Source organism: Pyxicephalus adspersus, chromosome 3 (genome assembly GCF_032062135.1).
Source record: "Pyxicephalus adspersus chromosome 3, UCB_Pads_2.0, whole genome shotgun sequence".
Lineage (NCBI taxonomy): Eukaryota > Metazoa > Chordata > Amphibia > Anura > Pyxicephalidae > Pyxicephalus > Pyxicephalus adspersus.
The window spans coordinates 113,624,331-113,648,531 of NC_092860.1; the positions used below are offsets into that span (position 1 = coordinate 113,624,331).

The following is a 24,201-nucleotide window of genomic DNA, read 5'->3' on the forward strand; positions in this document are numbered from 1 at the left end:
AGTTTTTGACCATCTCTAATGCAACGGGTCTGATTTATTAAAGCTCCCCAACATTGAAGAAGATAGACTATCATGGGAAAACCTAGGTATTCCAACAAACTTGGAATGGATTTCTTGAAAATCATTTGCTATTATTTGGCAAATGTTTTCAAATCTGGATCAGATACATTTCAGGTTCACTTGATCACCAAGGTTCACCTATGATTGTCTTCTGGAGTTTTGGAGAGCTTTATTAAATCAGGCCCATTCCATAGGAGATGGTTAGAGACTGCAGACATTCTACAGTAGATAGCCAGAGACTGCAGAAACGCCGAAAGAGTTGCTGAGGACTGGGGACAAACCTCAGGAGACAGTCATTGACTATAGACATGTCACAACAGACTACTAGTGTTATACCACTGATTTTTTTTATTTCACAAAACTCAGGCTTCAGTTTTTAATATGATTCTAGTAAATCCTGATCAGTCTTGAAAGTTTAATCAATCCATACATACCAAAAGTTTAGGCAAGGAATTAACAGTTTTCTTTTCTAATGCTGCTTTTTGTTACACTTCCTAAAAGTAAAATTTGTTAAATTTAGCTTACAGTGTTCCTAAGAGGCATTTGCCACAGTTCCCCAATCTTGCCTTTGTTATCACTTGTCTATTCATGCATTTTTATTTGTCTTTTCAAGATGTAAAATAAACAATTAAATAGTTCTAAGGACAATTAAGGAAGCAATAAATATAAAATACTAGCTATTTATTTTCATGGGATGCATTTTAATGTTAGCAGCAGATGTTCTGGTAAAGACTTCCTAAATGTAGACATATTTCTATTTCTACAGAGCTGACAGACAAATCAATCCACAGCTCTGCAACAAATAGAAACATGCAACTTTATTCAGCTCAAGGGACAATTAACATGTGTACAGAAATTGATCTAATGGCCCAGGAACTTAGCATAAGGATGGAGGCTTTGTGTATATTTGTAATGAGAGATCATTAGCTGGCAAGTAGCAAAATGCTGCTGTGTCCTGTGTGGTAGTTTCTTTCATCAGGACACTTAACCAAGTATATGTTAGCTTGGTGGACATGTACATAAGTAAAGTCTATGTATTGGTTAACCTCCAATTGCTCAGAATGTAGTCAAGAGAGGCTAACATTCCAAATGTAACTACGCAAATGAAGCTTTGTGTGGGTAACTTTATACAAACTGGGATAGAAATATTTTTTTGTATCAATCATACTTCTTGTACTTTTGTATATAGCTATATAGTTTCTACTTTATACAAAATGAATTGCAAAAGTCACATGAGAACATGTGAATCAAAAAGAGAGGGCATCACCATTTTCTGTATACAGTGGTACCTTGGTATAAGTCCTTAATCCGTTCCAGATCCTTGGGCTTATACCAAACAGGACTTTTACCAAACAAAATTTTCCCATAAGAAATATAAGAAAAATGATTATTCTGTTCCCATGAAAACAAAATCCTATTGTTATTGGCATATTATACATTGATGGGGCTGTATAAAATAATTTAAACACTGCTAAGTACTAAAGTACATAAATACAAAAGCAATTAGATGAAATAAATGAAAATGTAACCTCTCTTTACCTTGCTGAGAAGAGTCGTGTGCCTACTAGGATGGTGCTGGGAAGGGAGGAGGAGAAGATGTTTTGTAATTCACAGACAGTTATAGCGCGGGTTGTTCACTGAATGGTGGCAACTGACATACTGATGCTTGTGGGCAGTCGTGGCTTTGTCTCGCGAGAGGTAAATAAGGGTAGCACGGGGTATTGTGACTAATTTTTACCCATACAAGTTCTAGCACAAAGGTTGTATACCAAACAAAATTTTTCATGTCCAAACAGGACTTATACAAAGTTGGACTTATTCCAAAGCAGACTTATACCGAGGTACCACTGTATTTCCATATATGAATCAGCTGAACACTCACAAATTAATTCACACATTGAGCCCGTTCTGCAGGCTAGTTCATCACATCCATGGTGCTCACTACATAATACAAAAACACTACAATATTCTTTTATAACACATGTTCAAGTCATTGACTTGAGAAGTATGGACCTTTTAGAGGCAGACAAGAAATGTCGGTTTTTGCCAGAACAATACACAAGAAAGTTCGTTAATGAGTGGGTTAAACATTTATAGATCTTTTACTCCTCAAAGTGATTGTTTAAGTTCTTCTGCTTTTAAATCTGCCTTAATTTCCATCTTATGTTTCTTATCAGTCTTCATTTAATTGCCATTGCTTGTAATAGAGTGATAATTGCCCTTTAAGGAGTCACTAAACAGTTACAGAGCACATAAGATAAAAAGATGAGTCCATAATTCAACCTATGACAGCAGCTAGGCTTGTTCATTACTAGTTTTAATAATATTTGTTCTAATGTGACAAGGCTGTTGAGCAAATACAGATAATGGTGTCCTCTTATCCTTGTTAATTAAAATAGTGTTTGCACTAGGCTGCCTTAGCTTTACCATGGAAATGGTCTTTGGTTGTTTTACTAAATTAAAATCAAAGTATTCTAGAAGGTAAACGAATAATAACTTCAACAGATACTCCACAGGAATTTTAAGCCTACATGTAGAAGTTTAAATATATTTGAACATGGCCCTACTTTAGCCTTCCAGCTTACAACAAGGGCAATGGCGCTTCAGTGTCTGTATCATCGGTTGGGTCCTGTTTAATTCAATTTGTTTGTGTTACTTCCTACGTGGAGCAGAGGCCTGCAACACTGCTGTGTGATCCATTATGTAGGCCACAGATGGTTACCGCGGCTGTTCAACAGTACAAGTAATTACAATAGTGATTGTAATTTTTTTTTCACACATTTTACAAAATGATCTGTTTTTCTCTTTATGAGTTTTGCATAGGTTTAGCTCTAGTTCAATTCCTGTTTGATAAAAATTGGGATGTAAGCATGTGAGCACCTATACTATACAATTAGTGACATGACTATGGACTATATAACAATTCAGTGAATATATAGGTCCACCATTATTTAAAAGAAAGGGGATTGCCATTAACATTTGTTCTTGGATATACAGCAAGAATTGAGTAAATATAATACCAAAGTCATAACAGCCAAACATGAGAGCAAGGTGCTATTCCTCCAAACAATAATAGACTATTTAGGATTTAAATGTATTCATTTAATTGTGGTTATCCAATATTTGAATATATTTAGAAGTTAATACTATAGCAAAAAGCTGTATAGGTGAAGGAGACATCTAGACATCATTATCAAAACCCAAGTCCACTACTGGTAATCATTACTGTAAATTCTGAATGGGGTATAATATGGGGCAAATGTTACCCCTTCTTCAAAAACTAATTTCATTTTTAAAAAAATAAATACCTACAAATGAGAAAACAGCAAAGGAAATGAGAAGGTGGATAGGAGGAGGAGAAGAGGGAAGATGGGAATGGGCAATAAACAGGTACGATATTGGGGGGAAAGGGATGGGGAAGGCTTGTGTGTAGATTTAGTACTGAATTTCATACGAGGTTCAGATGGTGTGGGATGGAGAAATCAAGGAACTTAATCCAAAGAAACCATGTCCCACTGACTGTAGCCTAAGCGATCCCTAATGTTTTTGATCTTATAGACCTTAGTCAGTCACGATCATATGGGAGGAGAGTCCAGTTTAGTCTGACGGTAATGAAGGGGGGACTGAGCAATACGTTTTTGTATGACTTATTGGAATATTTGTTGTGGTTTAAAAAAGAATGCAGGGTCATTGGGAATATGGCAATCACAATGTCCCAAAAAGATCTAAACAGCAGACAAGACTAAAAAATGTCAATAAACATTTTCCATTACACCTTCACCATAAATTGAGAAAGACTGGAAAAAAGCAATTGTTCTGCACCATGAAGATACCACCGTATAGCCCAACGTCTGCCATCTACTACTGATAGATGACTTGTGTGAAAAGGAGAATCTTTTTCTGTTGAGGTGGGGTAAAGTCAGTCAATAGCTCGGATTACCAGGAGGAGAAGTTTTGATTAGTTTTTATTAGTGTTTTATTTTAATGAAAGCTACAGATCTGAGAAAAGATAAATGGTTCAAGATAAATATCTTGAACCATTTTCTGTTTTTATTATATTATGTTCAACCAGAGACTTTAAGCTTTAACAACATGAATTTAAGTCTACGTTTATCACTGTATAGAAGATCGCATGCGAAAATGCATGATTTCTTGTAAATCCGACTATGGCAGTAATAGGCGCGTGCTGGTATTTACTAATCAATGTGTAAAATTACACTTTTAGTTAGTGAGCAAGTGTCAGTGAGTGAACACAATACATTGTTACAGTGTGTCTACTATTTCATTCATTTTAGGAAACATTACCAGCAAACTTTTATCTGTTTTTTTTTTTTTTTAAGCCTCCTTATTAACCCTTTGTTGTCCTGTCTCAGATATTATACAGTCAGCTGCAGTCAGAATATTCAGATAAATATCCGGATAAAAAATTTACTTTAGGTCACCCCCAATAAACATAGGGTGTAGTCTCCCAGTGCAAGAAATAAATTAAAAAGTGTAAGAAACAGAAATATAGTTTTTTTCCAATATAAAATAACTCCAGACTGCCATCCTTCAACAAAGCTTGCTGTCACTTCAGAGAGAAAACTACTTGTGTTGGTTACTTGCCAGGGGCACTGTTATTGGATAACCACTATTTATACACAGAGCTGCTGCTTGTCAGGGAATTGGGGAGCTTAAAAGCCTCTCGGTGAATATGATCTTCAATGAGTCTAGTGATATCAACATGCACAGACTGAACAGCTTACAAGTGACAGCAGACCCACTGGAAGCTCTGTTTTATGTGCATATGAGACACCCAGAAAATTAGGCCGCTTTGTCGTTGATCTCTTTGTGAATACTATGTATGATATAGAAGTTTGACAACTTTGGCCAGTGGTGATGTATTTATAAATCCTGTATATCTGCACCATGGGAATAATGTTGTTCTTCTTTATTTATTTCTTTTATTTATTATATATTCCCTTTTGTTTTAGGTATGGATGTGTGGAGGGCAAATGTTTGACGTCCCATGTTCCAGAGTTGGCCATATTTACAGAAAGTATGTGCCTTACAAAGTTCCAACAGGGACAAGCCTTGCAAGGGTGAGTAGGAGCGTTATGAAGTAAATACCACAAAACTATTTTCAAACCAAGGTTTAATTAGAATATAATTTTTAGTGTTTGATATATAATTTTACTGTCAGATTTGAAATACTGTCTGTTTTTTTCTCTTCCTGATCTAGCACCCATTTTTGTGGGAAATTTTCTTCATGGGGGCACAGACAGCAATGCAATATGTTTGGTAGAGCTTCCACACCTTTCTCGTTCTACTAGGTGATGCAATAACACTTGTGAACCTTCACCTAAAAAGTTTGAAGTTCTTAAACTTCCTTTATCTTCTAAAATATACCATTATTAGAAATCAGCTTCAAAAATGTAGTGTACTAGGTAGGTAATGTAGGTAAACTGTCACTTTCATTTCCAGCATACTTTCTCAACTTGTTACAAATACCTGTACCTCCCTCAAAGAATATATATCAAAAATCAATATGCATTGGTTACACTGATTGCAGGTTTGGTTTTGGTAACACGCTGGTGCTAAATTGTGAAAAAAAATGGTTGGCAGTACAGGTTTGTTTTTCGTTGGCAGAAGAGACATGCAAAGACTATGCAAAATATTTCCTCCTCATGTTGCTAACTTTTTTAATTGTGAATACACTGCCTGTATTGTTTACATGGGGCATTGTGTTCTCCTGGCTTCTTTGGATATTTGCAGGAGCTACATCATCACTGGCTGCCAAAAGGCCAAACAGAAAGAACATTGAACCTGGTAGAAACTGCAAAGGTTATGGCAGAGTCAATGAAGGTCAATAAAGTTGTGACTTTAAGGTACAATTTACATACAAGATACATACACATGTTAGATTTTTATCTTTGAGACAAAAAACTGAAGGATGCATGAACAAACGCTCTATATACAGTGCTGTTCTGCTCTATGGAGATGGGAGGGGAGGAACTAGCAAGCAGCACCCCACTGCTCTCTCTTCCCTTTACCTGTATTATGATCGTTTGGCGGTCGGCGTTCCTGGAGCCACCTCGACGGATCCATGAACGATATTGGACGAGCACTGTGTACACGTCAGATTCCCGTCTGATACCAGCCCTGCAGTGATATTTGGAGAAAAATCATCTTACTTGTGTACATACGTAGCTTAAGAGTGGACCAGCTCTAGGCGAGAGCCCCCATGCAGCTTGTTTAAAGAAGTATAAGAGAAGCAGATGATTTATTTATTTAGATTTAAAGAGAGACTATTCTGGGAAATATGGGAAATAGGTACATTTTTTAACACTGTTATTATTACTTGTTTTTTGTTTTGCATTTTTTGGGGGGAGCAGCTAAGGTAGACAGGGGGCATAATCACTCTTTTTTCAGTTTAGCTTTAATTTCTGCACCTGTTAAAATTAGAAACATGTGTAATGCAGAGTGATAAATAAATATATTAGTTGGTACTAGATTCCCTGTAATGCAATACAGTAAATTCTCATTTCTCACACATTCAGACCTAATTAAAAGGCTGTCTGTAAGGCTAAAGTAATGTTTTCAACTGTAAACCATTATAGCATGTTCATCTTACACTTATACTCATTTCTCATCTTATCCCAGGCACTACTCTTTTGCATTCCGCAACATTTTAATCTATTTATTTGTTTACCAGAGAGATGGGATGTTTTACAGGTCAATACTTTTCCATGGGCTCTTGAGAGCTTTTTGAGCTCTCTGAGTGCAAATTTAAAACTGATAACACCACCAGGGAATGCTGTGTCAGGTGAAATACATTGATTACTCAGCATCACTGTGTGATCACTGTGTCACAAACTACATTTCCTTTCTCACAACTTTTTGCGTATTTGTTTGGAGAAAAGACACTTTCATCAATGTACCACCACCCTGTCATCTTCACTGAACAATGTTTAACCTTTCATTTACTGTCATCATCTTGAAGTGAGTTCTGGAAAAGATTACTCAGTAGCTTTTGTTATTTTTTTCGTTTTATACATGTATTATTTATTTAAAAAAAAAAACCCCATCAAATACAAAAGCTTATTAAATTACCTGGAATAGATTTTGGTCCCTTCCCACTAATAACATAATCTCAGTTCATGATATGCTATTAAATGATTGTCTCTATGTAATATTTCAAGGTTTTCAGTTATCTTTATAATAGCAGGTGAATCCCTGTTTGCCAGAGATTGCTCTTCCATTGCAATTACTATATCTAGATATGAGTACAATTTAAAAAGAAAACTCTTGCTATTAGTTCTCAGTAATGTAAATCAGTGTGACCTAGGTCATACCAAGATCTTTTTTTTCCCTGTTCTTGCAAATCTATTCATAATGGACACTAGGATAAATGTAACATACAAAATAGAGGCATTACAAACGGAATATTAGCTTATTTCACCTGTAATTTGTCAACTGCTTAAAATTTCAATCAACAATGTGGCTCACAATAGGCTGCTGAGGGCAACATCTGCACTTCGTTTTTTTGTAAAATATTTGAATAAGGTAAGAGATTGTCTGATGACAATAATTGCCCAAATTTGTCACCATACCAAAAAATCTATATCAAAATCAGTTCTATTAGGTACCAATATGACTGCATAGGATGTCAATGGTTTTGTCCTATTTCATAAGAAGAGCTATGAGCAGAAAAAGCTGACAGAAAAGCATTATGCTTCATTATGTTTACCATATACACAGTTGGTTTTTACTTTGACCACTGTGTTTTCATATAAAGTGTGAAAGAAACTCTTGCCATCTGAGTTTCCAACACTTTATATGAGGACACCATGAGCACCATGGTGGCCAACAATAATGCACAAAGAACTATTCTAGTCCTATCCTCCAGAGGTTTTAGGGGTTCCTTGAGCAATGAGCAATGTGTTCCTCTCAGGTTGTTTTAACTGACACAAATATATTTTTGGCTGTCTGTTAGGGTGACATTCTTCCCACCGGCCAGCAATATAAGAGCTTACTGACCACTGGTGTACTGTGCATATAGTAATTACAGTGGGGCGTTCTCTAAAACCTGAAAGTTCTTTCAAGGCTTTACCGATGGTAAAAAGGTTTCGATTTTTTTAGCTCTATCAGCAAGTCCAAATAGGGGCAGGACTACAATTTTTCTCTATAGGAAAGAAGTAGACTTAAATCAGCATGACAGATTGTTAGACACACCTGGTTCCTAAAAAGCCTGGGTACGCCATACAGTCTGTTGGAATCATGTGAGTTGGCCATTTTCTTCCCACTGATGGGATAGTATTTCTGCATGCGGAAAATTCTTTTTATTGACTTCTCATGCACATGATCTTGAGCAAAATCTTTGTTGCTGAAATTAGCATATCTCTATGCAGTTATGTTTTCTTATAGAATGCATGGCAAAAGGAACATCAGACCCATAGATTTTCTAACATCTGTAAAGGCTGATGCAGTTTTTTGTCTGTATGACAGAAAGACTGTCTGATCAACTGCTTTGATTATCATGAGAGAATTTAAATAGTGTAAAATGAGAAACCACAAATAGCAATGCTATGAGAAACCACACATTTTCATCACATTTATTTTAATGAAGGAGCCTTACTGTCTGCTTGTTGAGAATAAGGCTGCCAAATACAAAAGATATGTGCATAGGGGTAGGTGCATAAAATGTGATTTTATAAATTGCATAACAATAGTATAGAATATTCAACACCAACAGGAGTGGTAAAAATGGCATATTGCTGTATCTTTAATTTTTATCATGCAGCTCAGAGGACAATTTGGCTCTGCCAGTCTGTAAACCTGAGACCTGTTTTCCAGGTACAATATTTTGTCAAGTAGTGATTGCAGGCAGTATTTACACATCATGTTAAATGCTGTAAAATGCATAAATCCTGGATTACTAAAGTATGAACCCTGCTTCCAAGATGTGTGATCTGTTCAATATGCTTTCCAATGGCAGCATAAACTGCCCCCACATATTTTTTCATTGAGACCAAAGTGATAGAAATAATTCTTGTTTTACGTGCATGGCCATCCCATATACAAATCCTTGCATCATCAGGGCATAGTGATTCACTCTCCAAGTCTTTAACAAGTCTTTGAGTCTTCCATGTTAGTCATCTTAGGAGGTGAAGGTTATTTGTGGCCCTTCAATTATCCCCAATTGATGCTGTACTTCATTGAAACTTTAAGGAAATAGTCCTGCTCCATGCCCAGCAGCAAATCCTCACTGTGTGCTGTGTAAGAGCAGCAGTCCCTGTACTGCAGTCTGACATGTTCCTTGTAGAGCTGTCAGCTGCCACTCCTTTAGCAGTAACCTTAGGATGGGCATTGGGCTTTTCTGCAGGGGTATATTTACAATGAATACAGGTAGTCCTCGTTTTACGACTTAGCTGCTTACCAACCACCCGCACCTACGAATGGCTATTCGGACAAGTTTACTGTACAAAACTGGGCTCCCTCTGTTATCCTCCTCCCCAATCCTCCTGATCCCTGCAGACTGGGTCTATCCTATGCTCCTCGCTTAACGACGAATTTGCTTAATGACCAGCAGGAATGGAACCTGGTTGTTAAGAAAGGAGCAACTGTAGTGACTAAGTACGCCCAGGATTATCTAGGCATAATCACATAGAAAATGCACTGATTTTTTTTTTTTAGAATGTAGAACAAAATGTAGATTTTTTCAAGGTACTGCACAACCAAAAATTTTAACTGTCCCCTATAACATAGACAATATTCACTTTTTTAGTTCACTTTTCAGTTGTTTGTCTGCAATTTAGTTTAAAGGCCTCTCTGCAGTAGATGTTTCATCCTTATCTGGTTATGACATCACCTACAACTGAAAATAGGTTAAGAGAAAATCTTTGTTTCAAGAAGCAACATCAGCAGTTCTCATTTTGGTGTTAAGATAGAGAAGGAAAATAAGGTGGGCTCTGAACAACGAAATAACAGCTCCTGCAATCTTCTCTATTATTGTGCCTCTGTATCATGCGCTCTTGCTTTTGTTGTTTAAATAAATAAAAAATGAACATTTACAAAGGGAAAAACCGATAGCACACATAAGGAAATGTGTCTGAAATGAAAAAGCTATATTGCCCGTGACATTCACAGACTGTGAGAAGCATAGCATTCACATGGTGTAGAGATTATAGTAGGTAAAGCAGGGGATAATTAAATTCCCCAGCAAGACAGAATGAAGTAATGTTTTCTAAGTGATCTAATTGCTGACTGGACATGTTGTGTTTCCAAACAAGACAAGTAGAAGGACAAAGAACTTTCTCTACAAGCCGTGATTGCATTGGGATCCTAGAAAGGACAGGGGACACAAGATTAGGTGTTTGGAAAATTGTAGTCTGCTAGACTTAATCATCAGAGTATGAAGGGGTTGTTATTTAGGCACCAGCAAAGGATCTTGTAAAAACAGAATTGTTTACCACAACAGGGTAAAAGCTCTATCTCCCCTCAAACATTTTCATCTCCCATTTTCGGGATAATTAAAACTCCCTGGGCTTGTGAAGGGTCAGCAAAACTTTAATGGTTATAGAGCAAGAAGTTAGAACCAAAGTCTAATGAGTGAGAGACTAATCTTTCAATTCAGTTCTAGCCATATTTAGGACTGAAAATCCTCCCGCTCCATAATGTGTCACGCCATACACCATGTTGTGTCCCCACCCCCATAGTGGGCATTTAGTCCCTTCTATATATTGGTAAAGCCCTCATTTGCCAACTACAATGTGCTCTATCTTTTCAGTGCCCCCAAATTGTGTTCCAGATATACAGTCATGGACAGACCAAGCAGTGTGCAAACTGTGCCACTGCTCAAGGGCCCTGGAAACTCGCAGCCAGACCAGCTTGCATGGTCTTACATTCATCTGCATGCTCACCTGTCTTCCCTAGTACGCCCTTAGAACCCTATTCATGCAGATCAGCTATCAATTCCTTTGCTCCAGACTAGGGAAGTAAGATGCCCACCCCTATTCTGTGTCAGGTGAATGAATTCTCCCATCATTCCCTACACCTGCTGATTTTTTTTCTTTTGCTTTGCTGCTCACCACGGCAGGGTGTCATGGTGCCACTGGTCAGTTTTGCACAGGGGCCAACTCTTTGCTCTGTCCACTACTGTATACAGTGCTCATTTTGTACTGACTCCTGCAATGTATCTACTACTTTCCTGTGTTTTACAGTTTACAGTCTGGGACCACAGTGCTAACAGAGATTGGGGTACTGCACTGACTGTTAACAGATAGAGGAAGAGGGCAACCTATCTGGATCACACCACTGAAAGGCATTTATCTTTGACAATTTTGACAAACTCTATTGATTTGCAGATATTGCAATCAAGAAGCAATATCCATTGGCATGCAGATATTGGCAACAACAGAACAATACCAAAGACAGGCAGACATTACCAACAACAGTCAGATACCAATGATAGGCAGATAATAATGATATCCAAATAATACCAGAAATAGGTAGCTGTTAATAACTAAATGTAAATATTACCAATGACAAGCATATATTACCAAGAGAAAGATTTCTCTAATAGGCAGATACTCCAGAGACAGGTAGATTACCCAGTATCAGGTATCTCAGTGACATCCAGATTGTGGTGACAAGAAAATTAAGTTACAGGTAGATTTCTCCTTCACCGTCGACTCATTCATTAATTGGTTTGCAGTTTGGCGAATACACTGGCAAGGTGGTGACTGGAGTCAGCTAGTAATACTTTTTACTAATACTTCCGGAAACTAAAAGGTAAAACTAAAAATCCAATTTGTAATATATGAATTTGAAATTCCTGTATATTTGAAAATAGAAAAGGCACAGAGAAAAATGGAAATGATACTGAATGCAGTATAGCAGCAGCCTTTTGTTCCCACTCTCCATACTATGACTGATGCTGAAATGTGTACCCTTCTCACTTTACAGCAGCCTCTATTGTCTAAGAACAATCTTAGGAACTAATACATTTCAGTTTAACACTAACTACATACATATACAATATGTGCACCATACAGATATTTCCTTTCACAAATATCACAGTACCTGTATCCTTGTCTGCTCATCTTTGCTAGGAAAATGATCAACATCTACTGGACTGAGATGATGTGGATGAAATTATTCTTGTTGCAGTTTCACGTGGCTGAAATGAATAAGCCGCTGCTGCCAATTTTCATCTTTTGACTACAGGTTACATTGTATTTACTGACCAATGCACAGAATGACTGTTCTTACAGATTGAATAAGCCATATCATTAATGTATTCCTGTTCTTATGGTGCATTACTTTTCTGCTTAAATACTTTTTCATGCAACTTCTTTAGTGCACCTAGGTAGACAGTGAGAGGTTCAGGGATTACTTTTGTTGTTCATTATTAACCTAAAGGAGCTCAAATCTGTTCAATGGAATTGACTGCAACAACACCATCCTAGCCAGCCAAGTGCCTGTATGAAATGGGGATAATGCAGAACATCTGAACACAGGAAAATACAACTTACTGATTCAGTATTAGTAGCACCTCTGAAATTGAATCATTCTAAGTACAAATGGCTGCACATATTTGTGTTGCCTCTTCAGACTACTAAAGGGAGTAGAGTGATGCAAAATGATTTGTGTGTATGTGTAAATGTATACTCTTGATGTTCTTAAGGGTGAAACTTATTATGAATAGTGGATGTGCTGTATTTATTTTTTTTCTACACTCCTGTTTTCTTTTTTATCTTCAATACTAGAGCGGACAAAAGAGAATAATTTGACAGAAGACCTGAATATAAGGTGGGGAGAGAATAGGTGTGCCTGTGTTGGCCACTATGTATCTCCTACAGAAAAGAGTTATTATGTTCCATAGTCCATATAGTGGAATAGTGGAAAGTGAATGCAGCTATAATAAATGCCATATTTAGGTTCTGTTTAAGGCGAGATGGACCAAGAGCTTGTCTCTAGTGCAAAGCCATCTTATTAGATAGTACAGCTAGGCCATAGTGAGTCTGTTTTGAGCTAAAGATGAGTAGGCGAAGCTGTGTTAATAAACCGGACAATTTTTGCTACATTTGTGACAATTATAGCCCATGTGATCAATGCAAGAACCTAACCAAGAGGGTGAGATTTGCTTACAAGTATTACTTTGGATGTGAAATTGGAGATCTGGATAAAAGTTGGGCACCTCATATCTGCCATCAGGTGCGTTATGTTGGCCTAAAACAACGGTTGAATGGGAAAATGAATAAAATGCCTTTTGCTGTGCCTATGGTTTGGCGTGAGCCAACAGACCATCACCCAGACTGCTACTTCTGTAAAATTGCTTGGTTTAGTCAAAGAAGACTAAGTCAAAAATCGTCTATCCTGATTGGTAATCTGCTCTGAAGCCAGTGCCACATGATGCAGAGAATCCAGTGCCAGTCCCTCCTACATCTCTTGTTACTTACAGTGACATGTCGGATGAGTAACAGGAGGATGATGTCGATGTAATGAATGTTATGAACCCCAATTTGAAGAGAGTAAGCCACATTTTATAAGCCAATCAGATTTAAATGATCTAGTAAGAGACCTGTCTTTGACAAAAGAGAACTCTGAACTGTTAGCCTCCAGATTAAAGAAGTGGAATTTGCTACAAAAAGAAACGACAACTTAAACACTTTCGTAATCGTCACACAAAGTTTGCATTCGTAATCATCACACAAAGTTTTAATACAAGCTGGGAAACAACATTTGCTTCTGTACCAACATGCGTGGTCTGATGATGGAGTTAGGTTGTGAATACATACCAGAGTAGTGGAGATTGTTCATAGACTCGAGCAAAGCAAGTTTGAAAGCTGTATTGCTGCATAAAGGTAAAGAAAAACCTTCTGTTCCTCTCGCTCATGCCGAGGTAATGAATAAGACATACAAAACCATGGAGGTCTTTTTGAAATTGAAATTCTATTCAGAACACATGTGGAACATTTGTGGTGACCTGAAGTTGGTGGCACTCCTTCTTGGCCTGCAATTGGAATATATATGTGCTTTCTGTGCTTGTGGAACATTCGTGATGACAGCAACCATTACAAAGTGAAAGAATGGCCACCCAGACCTGACCACACTGTTGGCCAGTACAACGTGAAGCATAAATCACTCATTGATCCACAGAAAGTTTACCTTCAGCCATTTCATATTAATCTTGGATTAATGAAAAACTTTTTTTTTGAAATGGATCGTGATGGTATGGGTTTTCAGTATCTGAAGGACAAGTTTGGAAAAGTTATAACAGATGCTAAACAAAGTAGGCATTTTTGTTAATCCCCAAATTTGCAATTTGATGCGTGATGCCACATTCAGAGACAAACCCAACCCACTTGAACTTGCTGCTTGGGATTAATTTGTGCTAGTTGCACAAAACTTTTTGGCCAACCCGCGAGCTGAAAACCATGCTGAACTCATGAACAACATGCTAACAGCATACCATCAACTTGGCTGCCGAATGTCACTAAAAATTATTTCTTACATTCCCATCTGGACTTCTCATAAAATTTGGGTGATGTGAGTGATGAACAAAGGGAGAGATTCCACCAGGGCATTTCTGTTATGGAAACAAGATATCAAGGCCGGTGCAACCCCAACATGATGGGCGACTGCAACATGCTGGTTTCTGCAACAGGAGACAGCGGAGAGCCACAAACGCAAAAGCAAGTGCCTGAAACACTTCTGTGAATTATGTGTAATTGTATATGTTATTGGAAAATAAAACAAATGTTTTTGTAATGTCATGGAACTAAGAGGCAAAAGTTAGTTATGTATAGAGATTACATAGTAACTGCCGAACGAGAGAAAGTAGCTAATCGCATCTATACGCGTAATTAACTTAGGATCCTGCGGTCCTAGGCAGAATCGGACTTCAGATTCGGATTCAGGCACTTGATTTAGTATAGGACACATGGATTAGACCAAGTAGCAGACAATATTTATTTTTTTGTGATGCAGTGTAATGTATCGCTGTACTTCTATAGTGGAGTAAACATATTCCTGCTATAATATATATTCAGCATATTTAGTTTCGCTAAATTCCACAACATATGCTGTATGAGAACTTAAATGTCCAAATCTGAGACCACTGCTGATTGCTATTTTATAAATGATATATCTCCTTAATGAAATTAAGGACTCAAAATATTTTTCTTGCCTATTTATCAAGAATAAAAAAATATAATCACTCCTAGAAGTATAAGGGTTAAAACAGTCACATGAATCCTGTTGATTGCCCCCCACTTGGTTGAATGCTGTTCATATTAAAAAAAGAGGTATAACATAAAAAGCTTATAAAATAATATTAGTTCAGTTGTGTGTCTTAATGAACAAGTTAAACTAGAATTGGTAAGTTCCTAAAACTGCCATGCCTCTAAATTGGAAGCAACAAAAGTAATTTAAGCATCTACTAGCTGAGCTTTTGGTAGAGCTCGTTGTTAAATCAAGATCTGTTCCACGATAGCGGATACTGTTGTGTATAATTCTGTCTGGCCCAGATAGAAGCCATTCCACTATACTTCCTGATGAAACCAAACTTATCACCTTCAACTGTTCCATCTACACAGTTACATAGTAAACCTTAGTGACAGTACTTACCAGATAACAAATATAATCCATGCATCAGCTGAAAAGGAATCTGTAGGATAAATACATTGTTATTCTTGTGTAATTTGTAAAAGTAGAACAAACTAAAGAGCTTGGAAAGCCTCAAAACATTTTAAGTATATAAATAAACTCCTTGTTTAAGTGTGGTCTTGCACTGAAATTTATACAAAGTGTTAAGAAATGTTTTATATATTTAAAGTATATCTATAGGGTGTCTCTGTCCCCTTAATTCTTGTCCTGGAGAGACGGATAAGACAAGGGAAGTTATCTTTAAAATGAAGAAAACCGCTTTTAGAAAGTTGTGTCTGAAAAAGATGACCCGGATGCAAAATTTCTCCTCACGTTCCAGGGACAACACCAACATTTGAATTTTCCCATCATTTCCCATCTTTTTGATTGAAGCCAGGCCAACAAGGGGGTGTGACTCTACTTAATGGTGGTAGAGACTACCACTGGATTTTTTAAAGTAGGAACAGGTTTGTTCCCTGGCGAATGGGCTTCTAAAAGTGGAGAATAACGTTACTGTAATGCCTCCCAAGTAGCCTTCCATAATCTTTCTACCTCTGAGGAACCCTTGATAAAATTTTAGGTCTCAGGGAACCCCTACTAAGACCAAATTATTCAGAGTCTAAGGGAACTACTGTAAAAACTAAATATTTGGGACTCAATGAAGGAAAAGCCTTTTTTGTATATTGGTAGCCAAATCCTACTTGGCTACTAAAAACAAAATATTGTTATACAGCTGTCTCTACAAAGTGGTGGTGGCCCCAGAACTATGCAGACATTCTCAAATGGAAGGTCAATCTACAACACTTTGAGGAACCCCTAGCAACCTCTTTAGAAATCCCAATTGAAAATGGCAGCTTGAAAGTAACAATAAAAAACGTAATTCTCCTAAATAAAGTACCGCCACTGTTGATAAGCAGAAGATATGTTGGAAAGATGAAACGAACACCACAGATTTCTTCCAATTCTTATTCATTAGTAAAAAGTGATAACATGTTTACAGTGTTCAAAATCCTAAATTGTTAGATTCATATGGCAGACCTTTTTTTTTAGGAAACTGGATAAAAGAAGGAGCTCATTGTTTGATTTATTTGATTTGTTGATCTTTTGATAGAGTTTCAGTGATAAGCATATTGCTTGAGTCCGAGGCATGTAAATCTGACGAATACATATGTTCTTGTCATTTGTTTCCTAATATCTAACACTATCAACAGTAAATCAGCTTGACAGTCACATATTCACGTCTTCTCCAAATCACAGCCCAAATTTTAATTTGTATAGTTATATTCTTGTCTGAGCCAGGAAGAAAAATTGATAAATGTTGTAATAAAAGTTCTAGTGTGTTGTTACTTCTATTATCTCTGCCTTTTCTTGTACTTTGAACCAATGGCTTAAAATTAAATATGCAAAAGAATTTATACCACATATTATAATCTATTTCTATGTTTCTTAATTGTAACCAAATAATAATGTCTGAGTTTGTTTTTTATATTATTTAATATCCTTGTAATATAATGTGCATTATTACAAGACTGTGGTGCTTTTATAGAATGTGTACAATTCCAGACCGAATTTCAGAATATTTGCTTGAGACTTTAAACAAAACATACCTGCTGCACGGACTGTTCTGCCTCATTTGCAGGGTTCCTGGGATCAGGCAGATGTTATACTATCCTTACTCAAAACCTGACAGTCCAAAATCAATATTCATTTCTTTATATATGATTTATTTTCTGCAAGACTGTTTGATGAAATATTAACCCTTTAGGCCTTTCAAAACTGATGAATTCATATTATAAACCCCAAATATTGTTGTGCAATATTTTTACTTTGTAAGAGAAAACCAGGAAAGAAATATAGCGAATTGCCTTAAGTTTCTGTACAATTAAAAAACATACAATATATTTTTTTGACACTTAGAAGGTTTTATATGTCATTATACACAAATGAATACTTTTTAAGTCAGTGCAAGTGTTACAAGTAAGAAAACAAGTAAGTACAAAATGCTCCAGCAGACTATATCATTACAATTCAGTTTACTCACAGATGGTTAAAGCATGATTTGGATGCTCTGAGCTCCCACAATTTACATTAAAGGTAGTCCCTAGGTTACATACGAAATAGGGACGTTAGGTTTGTTCTTAAGTTGAATTTGTATGTGAGTCGGAACAGGTACAATATTTTTCTAAATGCAATTAGGACAGATGTTTGTCTCAACATATTATTAGGCAGCATGGTGTCAGTTACTGTGTAAAATCCTCATTGTTAGTTACTCACACACAAAGCAAAAAAAAAAATTGATGGACCCTAGACATTCATTAACTTCTGGAGCAAGCTGTGCTTTGATATGCAAAAAGAAACATCTACAGAGTTTGTCTTGGTCAATAAAGAGTTACAAGAGGTTGCAGGAGAGCTCAGTCCCAGGTGTGTTTAGCAAAAGATTTCTTTTGTAAATCATGCAAACCGCCCCCTCCAAGCCTCCTTTCAAGCCTCCGTCCTGCACATGAGCAAGCAGGGAAGTCCGTATGTATCTAGGAGTCATCCATATGTTGGATGTCCTTAACTTGGGGACTACCTGTACTTTGTTAAATAAACCAGTTTGTAATCTCTGCTATGCACTCATTTTGTTTAAAATGACCCTAATATACCAAATTGCATTATGAAAACTACCACAATCTGTTAAATATTGGTTGTAGTCCATGGAGTCCTGCAGCTCCGCTGCCCAACAAATCCGTGTCTGGCAGGGCAAGAGAAATGATTTTTCTTCTGCGGGTTGGTAACACTTATAGGTCTTCCCATAGCCTGTGATTGGGCAGTGGAATGAGAAGCAGTAGACTGATTATTTCCTTTCCTCTGATTATCATGCTTCTTGTTAGCAGATCATTGCAGTACAATTGATTGAATCCTTGTGATAGTGTGAACAAGCCCTAAGGGTTTCTTTGCTTCACAATTCCTCATTGCCTTAATGACTATGGATGGTCCTGCTTCTGACAACAATCAGACAAAGACTGAGCTCTTTAAAGCATCTCATTAAAATCACTTTCATTACATTATTCGTACATTACTCATGGCTAAAAAGACACATGCAACAAACAGTGCATAAACACATAATAGCAGGTTAAAGTGCACTGTCAACATTCCTATATCATCTTGTGTGTATTCTATATTTGGCTTTTTTTTCCTTCGTGTCTAGACTGCCAGCTTTGACCTTTGTGAGCCTTTGGTCTGCTTCTTACAAAGTGTATTTAAACTGTCTTTTAATGTCCTGTGATTTGTGACAACAGTGTATAGGCTGGGGATCCTGTTGGCACCTTATTAATCAAATATAATTATCACAACAAGTATGTCTTGCAGTGTATAAGATCATAGTCAGAGTTCTAGTTTCTTAAATGCTTAATTTCATCCAAGGTTAATGGAACAAAAAAAATATATAGATGAATAATTCTGTATTTTACTGGTATGACTTCAGAGTTAACAGAGAATATTTTTCTTAGAAGGGCATAATTTCCTTTTCTAACTACACTGCTAATTAGTTCACACACATGGCCTGATTTATCAAAGCTCTCCAAGACTGGAAAAAAAAGACTAATATGGGAGAAACTCGGTGATCCAGCAAACCTGGAATGGATTTCTTAAAACCATTTGCTATAAGTTGGCAAAAGTTTTCAATCTTGGGCTAGATATTTTCCAGGTTTGCTGGATTACCCAGGTTCACATATGATAGTCTACCTTCTCTAGTCTTAATAAATCAGGTCCATTGTTTCTGTAAGTAGGACCAGAAACTAAAGTCACCTATGGACGTCAGAGGCAGTCATCAAAATCTACCAGTTACTCTCAAAAAAAACTAACATCGCTTCTGGTTTATCCTAAGAAGGGTGCTGGGTTTAGTCACACTGCAGACACCTCTGGGGAGCATTTATTAGAGGGAACATTATTGCAATATACAAGATTTTCAAAAAAGACCAATAAATCCTTGGATATCCACGGTGTTTGCTAGTACCACAGGGAGAGAGAGAGAGAGAGAGAGAGAGAGAGAGGAAGAGCGCCATCATAAAATACAAAGTCATACACAGTTTTATTTTTGTTTTTGTCCAGTGTAAGAGTTTCAAAAGTTCAGTTTAAAAGTTGATGTGTGTCAAAAAATACTGTATTCTGTATAATCTCATACAGTACCACTGTCTGTGAATGCAAATTCTGAATCTAAATACATATGGCTGCATAAATATGTAAACCTTGGATGGATGTCCAAACCATGAATGTCAAAATAAGTCTACTATGAGGCCAAAAGATATTGATGCAAATGTGCAGAATGCAACAATGTAGATGCATGTTTTTTAATCTTTTATACAGCAAACTGAAATCTAATTAAATGTTTTGAGTTACACCATTTGGCCTTTATAATTGTACTCTGAATTTACTTTGTACCTATTGGATGTAGTGTCTTCTTCCTTGCTTAAAAAAGAAAATATATAGAAATAGAAGTAAAGAAATATTTATATTGGAATGTTCTTAAAGCAGTCACTGATCAGTTCATCTGTCAGAAAGCACTCCTGTTAGATTTGATCATTATACATTTTTCACATTTGCCAGTGCTGCAAAAATTAATTCCATCTGATTTAATTAGTACTTTCTAATTTGCTCAGTATAATGTGATTAAACACATAACCAGGCTGTAAAAAAAAGTACCTTGCAAAAGAATGTAAGCAGCACCCAATGTCAATACAAAGTTAATAAATGCATGTTTAACCACAGAAACCCAAAATAATACAGTACTTTTAAATGACATGCATGTTTTTTTAACAGCCAAGAAAAACAAAATATCATTAAAATATTCAGATTAACACATGAAAAATTGAAGACAATCATATGATTGGTATATAAAAAAAAGACCCTTGAATGTGGAAAGAACCTTTAGGAAAATGACAACAGAGAACAGTGGAACACAGAAATATATAAAAGGGGTTGTGTGTCCTCTCACTAGGAGATCTCACTATGTCACTATGGGGATTTTTTTGCTTACATTCTGTAAGTCTAGTTGTAGAATAAGCAAGCAGTGTATGGATTCCAGTTTGAAGAGTCCATGTTTTTAATGGCAGTAATTATTTGCCAACAGATAAGGCTCGAGGGATTGCCAGATTCCCTGATTCATAAATAGTGCCCTATATGTTTTATTTCTACCAATTTTTTGTTGGGGGGGGGGGGGATTCTATGGCACATCATGCTTTATGTGTACAATTTGTGATTATGTTTTATAATTAATCAATATTATTATTATTATTATTAGACACAATGTTATATAAATCTAAAAATTTGAAAACAGTTTCATGTTTATAGAAGTTCTTAAATGTAAGATTCACAATTCAAGCTTTATTTGTAACAATAGAAAGGGAATTGGGAATCATATTATTATATTCAGTGAACAAGATATGAGATGTACATTGCATGGAATATTTTGCAGCACTGTTTGTTTTTAATATTTATGCCTTATAGTATATGTGGGAGGAGAATATAGTAAGGACAGGTAACCTATGTGTAAATTAGGATGCTCTGGTAATATTAATAAGGCCACTCCTGATGAACGCATTATGACATGAGTATTAGGCGCAGTTAGCAGTGTCGTATCCAGTGCACATTACACATACTCATGATCCAAAATATGTACAGGATTAGGCGCTTGGGATAGGCACCTCTGAGCACTCAGAATATGTAAATACTTTCTGTCGATATGTGTGGTTTTTAATAAAGAAGGTTTTTTACTTCTTTTCTGAATATTGGACATTGTCACTGGGACATATTTGGGTTGAGTAAAAGTGAGGTTTTACCCCAAGACATTACTTCTGGCTTAACCTGGATGAACTGGTAAGAAGTTAGGGAAGGAAGATCCTCCTGCTAAATGCTATTTAAATTGTTTATTTTATAGCAGGCCATTATTACCTTGTGATCTTGTGGGCTCACAAAGGTGGCCATCGCCTATTGATAGTTAATGGGAAGTGGAACTAGATCATTTGCATCAAAATGTTTTATGAATTTATTATAGTTGACAAGGAAATCTTAGGTATAGGTTTTATTTTCACTACTATGTCTGTTTTTAGATCTGTGTGTGTATTTGAATGTTTTGAATTTTACTGTTTTTGAGGGTTTATGTTATTTGGTGGATAGTAATATGCTGAATTGGTAAATAAATGAACAGGGTAATATATTTTTTTTTAATGACCGCATAAAACTAAAAAATAGATACTATGGGCCTGATTTATTAAAGCTGTCCATGACCGGAGACGATACTAACCTGGGAGATCCCAAAAAAGAAATCTGGAATGGATCTGGTCCAGGATTCAAAGCATTTTTTAACAAATAGCAAATTACTTTAGGAAAACCATTCCAGGTTTTCTGGATCACCCAGGTTCACTAATGAAAGTGTATCCTTTTCTGGCTTGGAAAGCTTTATTAAATCAAGCCCAATATATTGTTTCCTAAAGGTTTTTCACATTTATTTATTTAAATTTGTTTGAAATATCAAGCATGTAGAAAGTATTTTCCATATGTAAGCACTAGTACAAAAGATTTATCGGTTCCTTTAAGCTAGAATACAATCTGTGCCTCAATGGTATGACTTGCAAAGTACATTTTCTGGCTATCCTCGGGAGTCTTTTTAATGACTGGTATCCATGTGTTAAAATTAGTTATATATATTGTTTTTTTCTAGCAGAAAATGTCACAAGAGGCACAAAAGCTCACAGGGAGACATAACATTAAAACATGTTACCATGCCATATGTTAGGTTTTACTTTCATTACAGGGAAATTTCTTAGACAACCACCAGACAAAGTGCTTAAGATTGAATTAAAATGAATCCCGTGTTGCATGTCCAACTGTTTGGGAATTTAAAATTAAATACAAAGTCTAAAGCTCAGTAAATTGCCATGCTGATTTGGGGTATGGGCAGTTTTAATAATAGCACAGCTTGAACATTAAAACTTATAAACATGTGAACACGGCACATGCTGATAATGCAAAGCTCTGACCATGAAATATTTCAGTTGTTTTCTGTAGAAATACAATTGCTGTTTCTTTTTTAGTAAAGTGAAAATAATAAGATTATCTCTATATGTAATTCACCCACTATGCCCCATGATGGTATAATCAAGATATTTTTAACTCTGTTTTTTTAACATATTGACGTGAAAATAATAGCTAACGGTTTAAACATTAAAACTGCATTTTACAAAGGTCTGCCACTCGTACTGGGATATACATCATACTGTTTTATAATAATTTGTCTTCACTGAGCCTATTTGAAAGGGAGTTTCCAATTTAGCTGAAAATCCATCAGCTTGTTTGCCCATCTAAATGTTAAAATTGGAGGATTATCCCTTTATTTAATGCTTGTGTAGACAACAGTGAGACCCTAAAGCTGGAGTCTGAACATTAGGATACACAGGTAATACCATAGGATTATCTTTAAATATGTTGTAAATTGCAGCCCCAATCAATTGGGTATTATTTTAGTTGGTATAGAAACATTTTTGGGCTGTGTTCAGTCTGTTCACGTGGGACCTCTTGTGGGGAGCTTTTCTTTCTTCAGTGGTTGGTATTCAATTCTGTTGTAGAGATGTGGGTGCCATTTCTGAATCATTCTCTTATACACACAAGGTGGCTTTATGACAGATAGAATTTGTTATAAAAACAATTTTTGGGGCAGTTGGCTAATAAATAAAACCCATTGTTCCATTACAGCTCTTAATTGTATATGCTTAATACCAGTTTTTCTCAATTAGGGCTACTTAAAAATTTGTTAGGGGTTCCTTGAACAATAGGCGATTTGTACCTCTTAGGACAGCTTAACTGACACCAATGCCCTGTGTGGCTATCTGCAAGGAAGACATTCTTCCTACTGGCCAGCAATATGAGAAGCTTTCTTTCCGAAGCCCACCAGGTAATGTACTTGAGCTTAGGATATCGTCAGAAGTTCCCTAAAACCTCTGATCTCTGAGTGTTCCATAAAGAAATTCAAGGCTTCCCTCATGTAAAAAGGCTGACCAAAACTCTAGCTATTTGGGGAATTAGCAGGAGGGATTGTATAGAGCTGTAACCCTGCCTAGGTTCCCGGTGGGGAGATTTTTCAAGAAGGTTTTAAATGTTTTTAGCTCCCACATAGAGAGGATTTCTTCTCTATTCTTCTTTTGTCTGATCAAGCTTTACCATTACCTAAGTTATTACGATTTTTATGACTCTGTAACAAAATAACTAAAAGATACCAGCCAACAGAACCGTCACAAGAAAAGCATGTTGTATAGTAATCCAATGACTTCAGTTTGAACTATCCCGTACCTTCCTGGAAATGTAATCACAGGAAAGTATAGAGGGCACAGAAAGGTTGAATCAGACTATTCATTCTGCCTCCTGGTCAGGACGTCTTTCCTACAGTGCCTAGATTGGTTAGTTTATTCATCAATAATAAAAAAAAAAAGTAGAGACAGGTTTACATTCAGCTATCCTAAAGTCTGCAAATCCACA

General features: G+C 36.4%; 1 protein-coding gene across 1 annotated transcript in view; it reads left to right on the top strand.

The window, feature by feature from the left end:
* Positions 1-24,201, top strand: part of GALNTL6 (polypeptide N-acetylgalactosaminyltransferase like 6) — a 571,078-nt gene that overhangs the window by 513,618 nt on the left and 33,259 nt on the right. Inside the window, exon 8 of the mRNA XM_072406052.1 lies at positions 5,034-5,141. Coding sequence (XP_072262153.1) covers positions 5,034-5,141 — 108 coding nt within the window. The remainder of the gene's footprint in view (positions 1-5,033; positions 5,142-24,201) is intronic.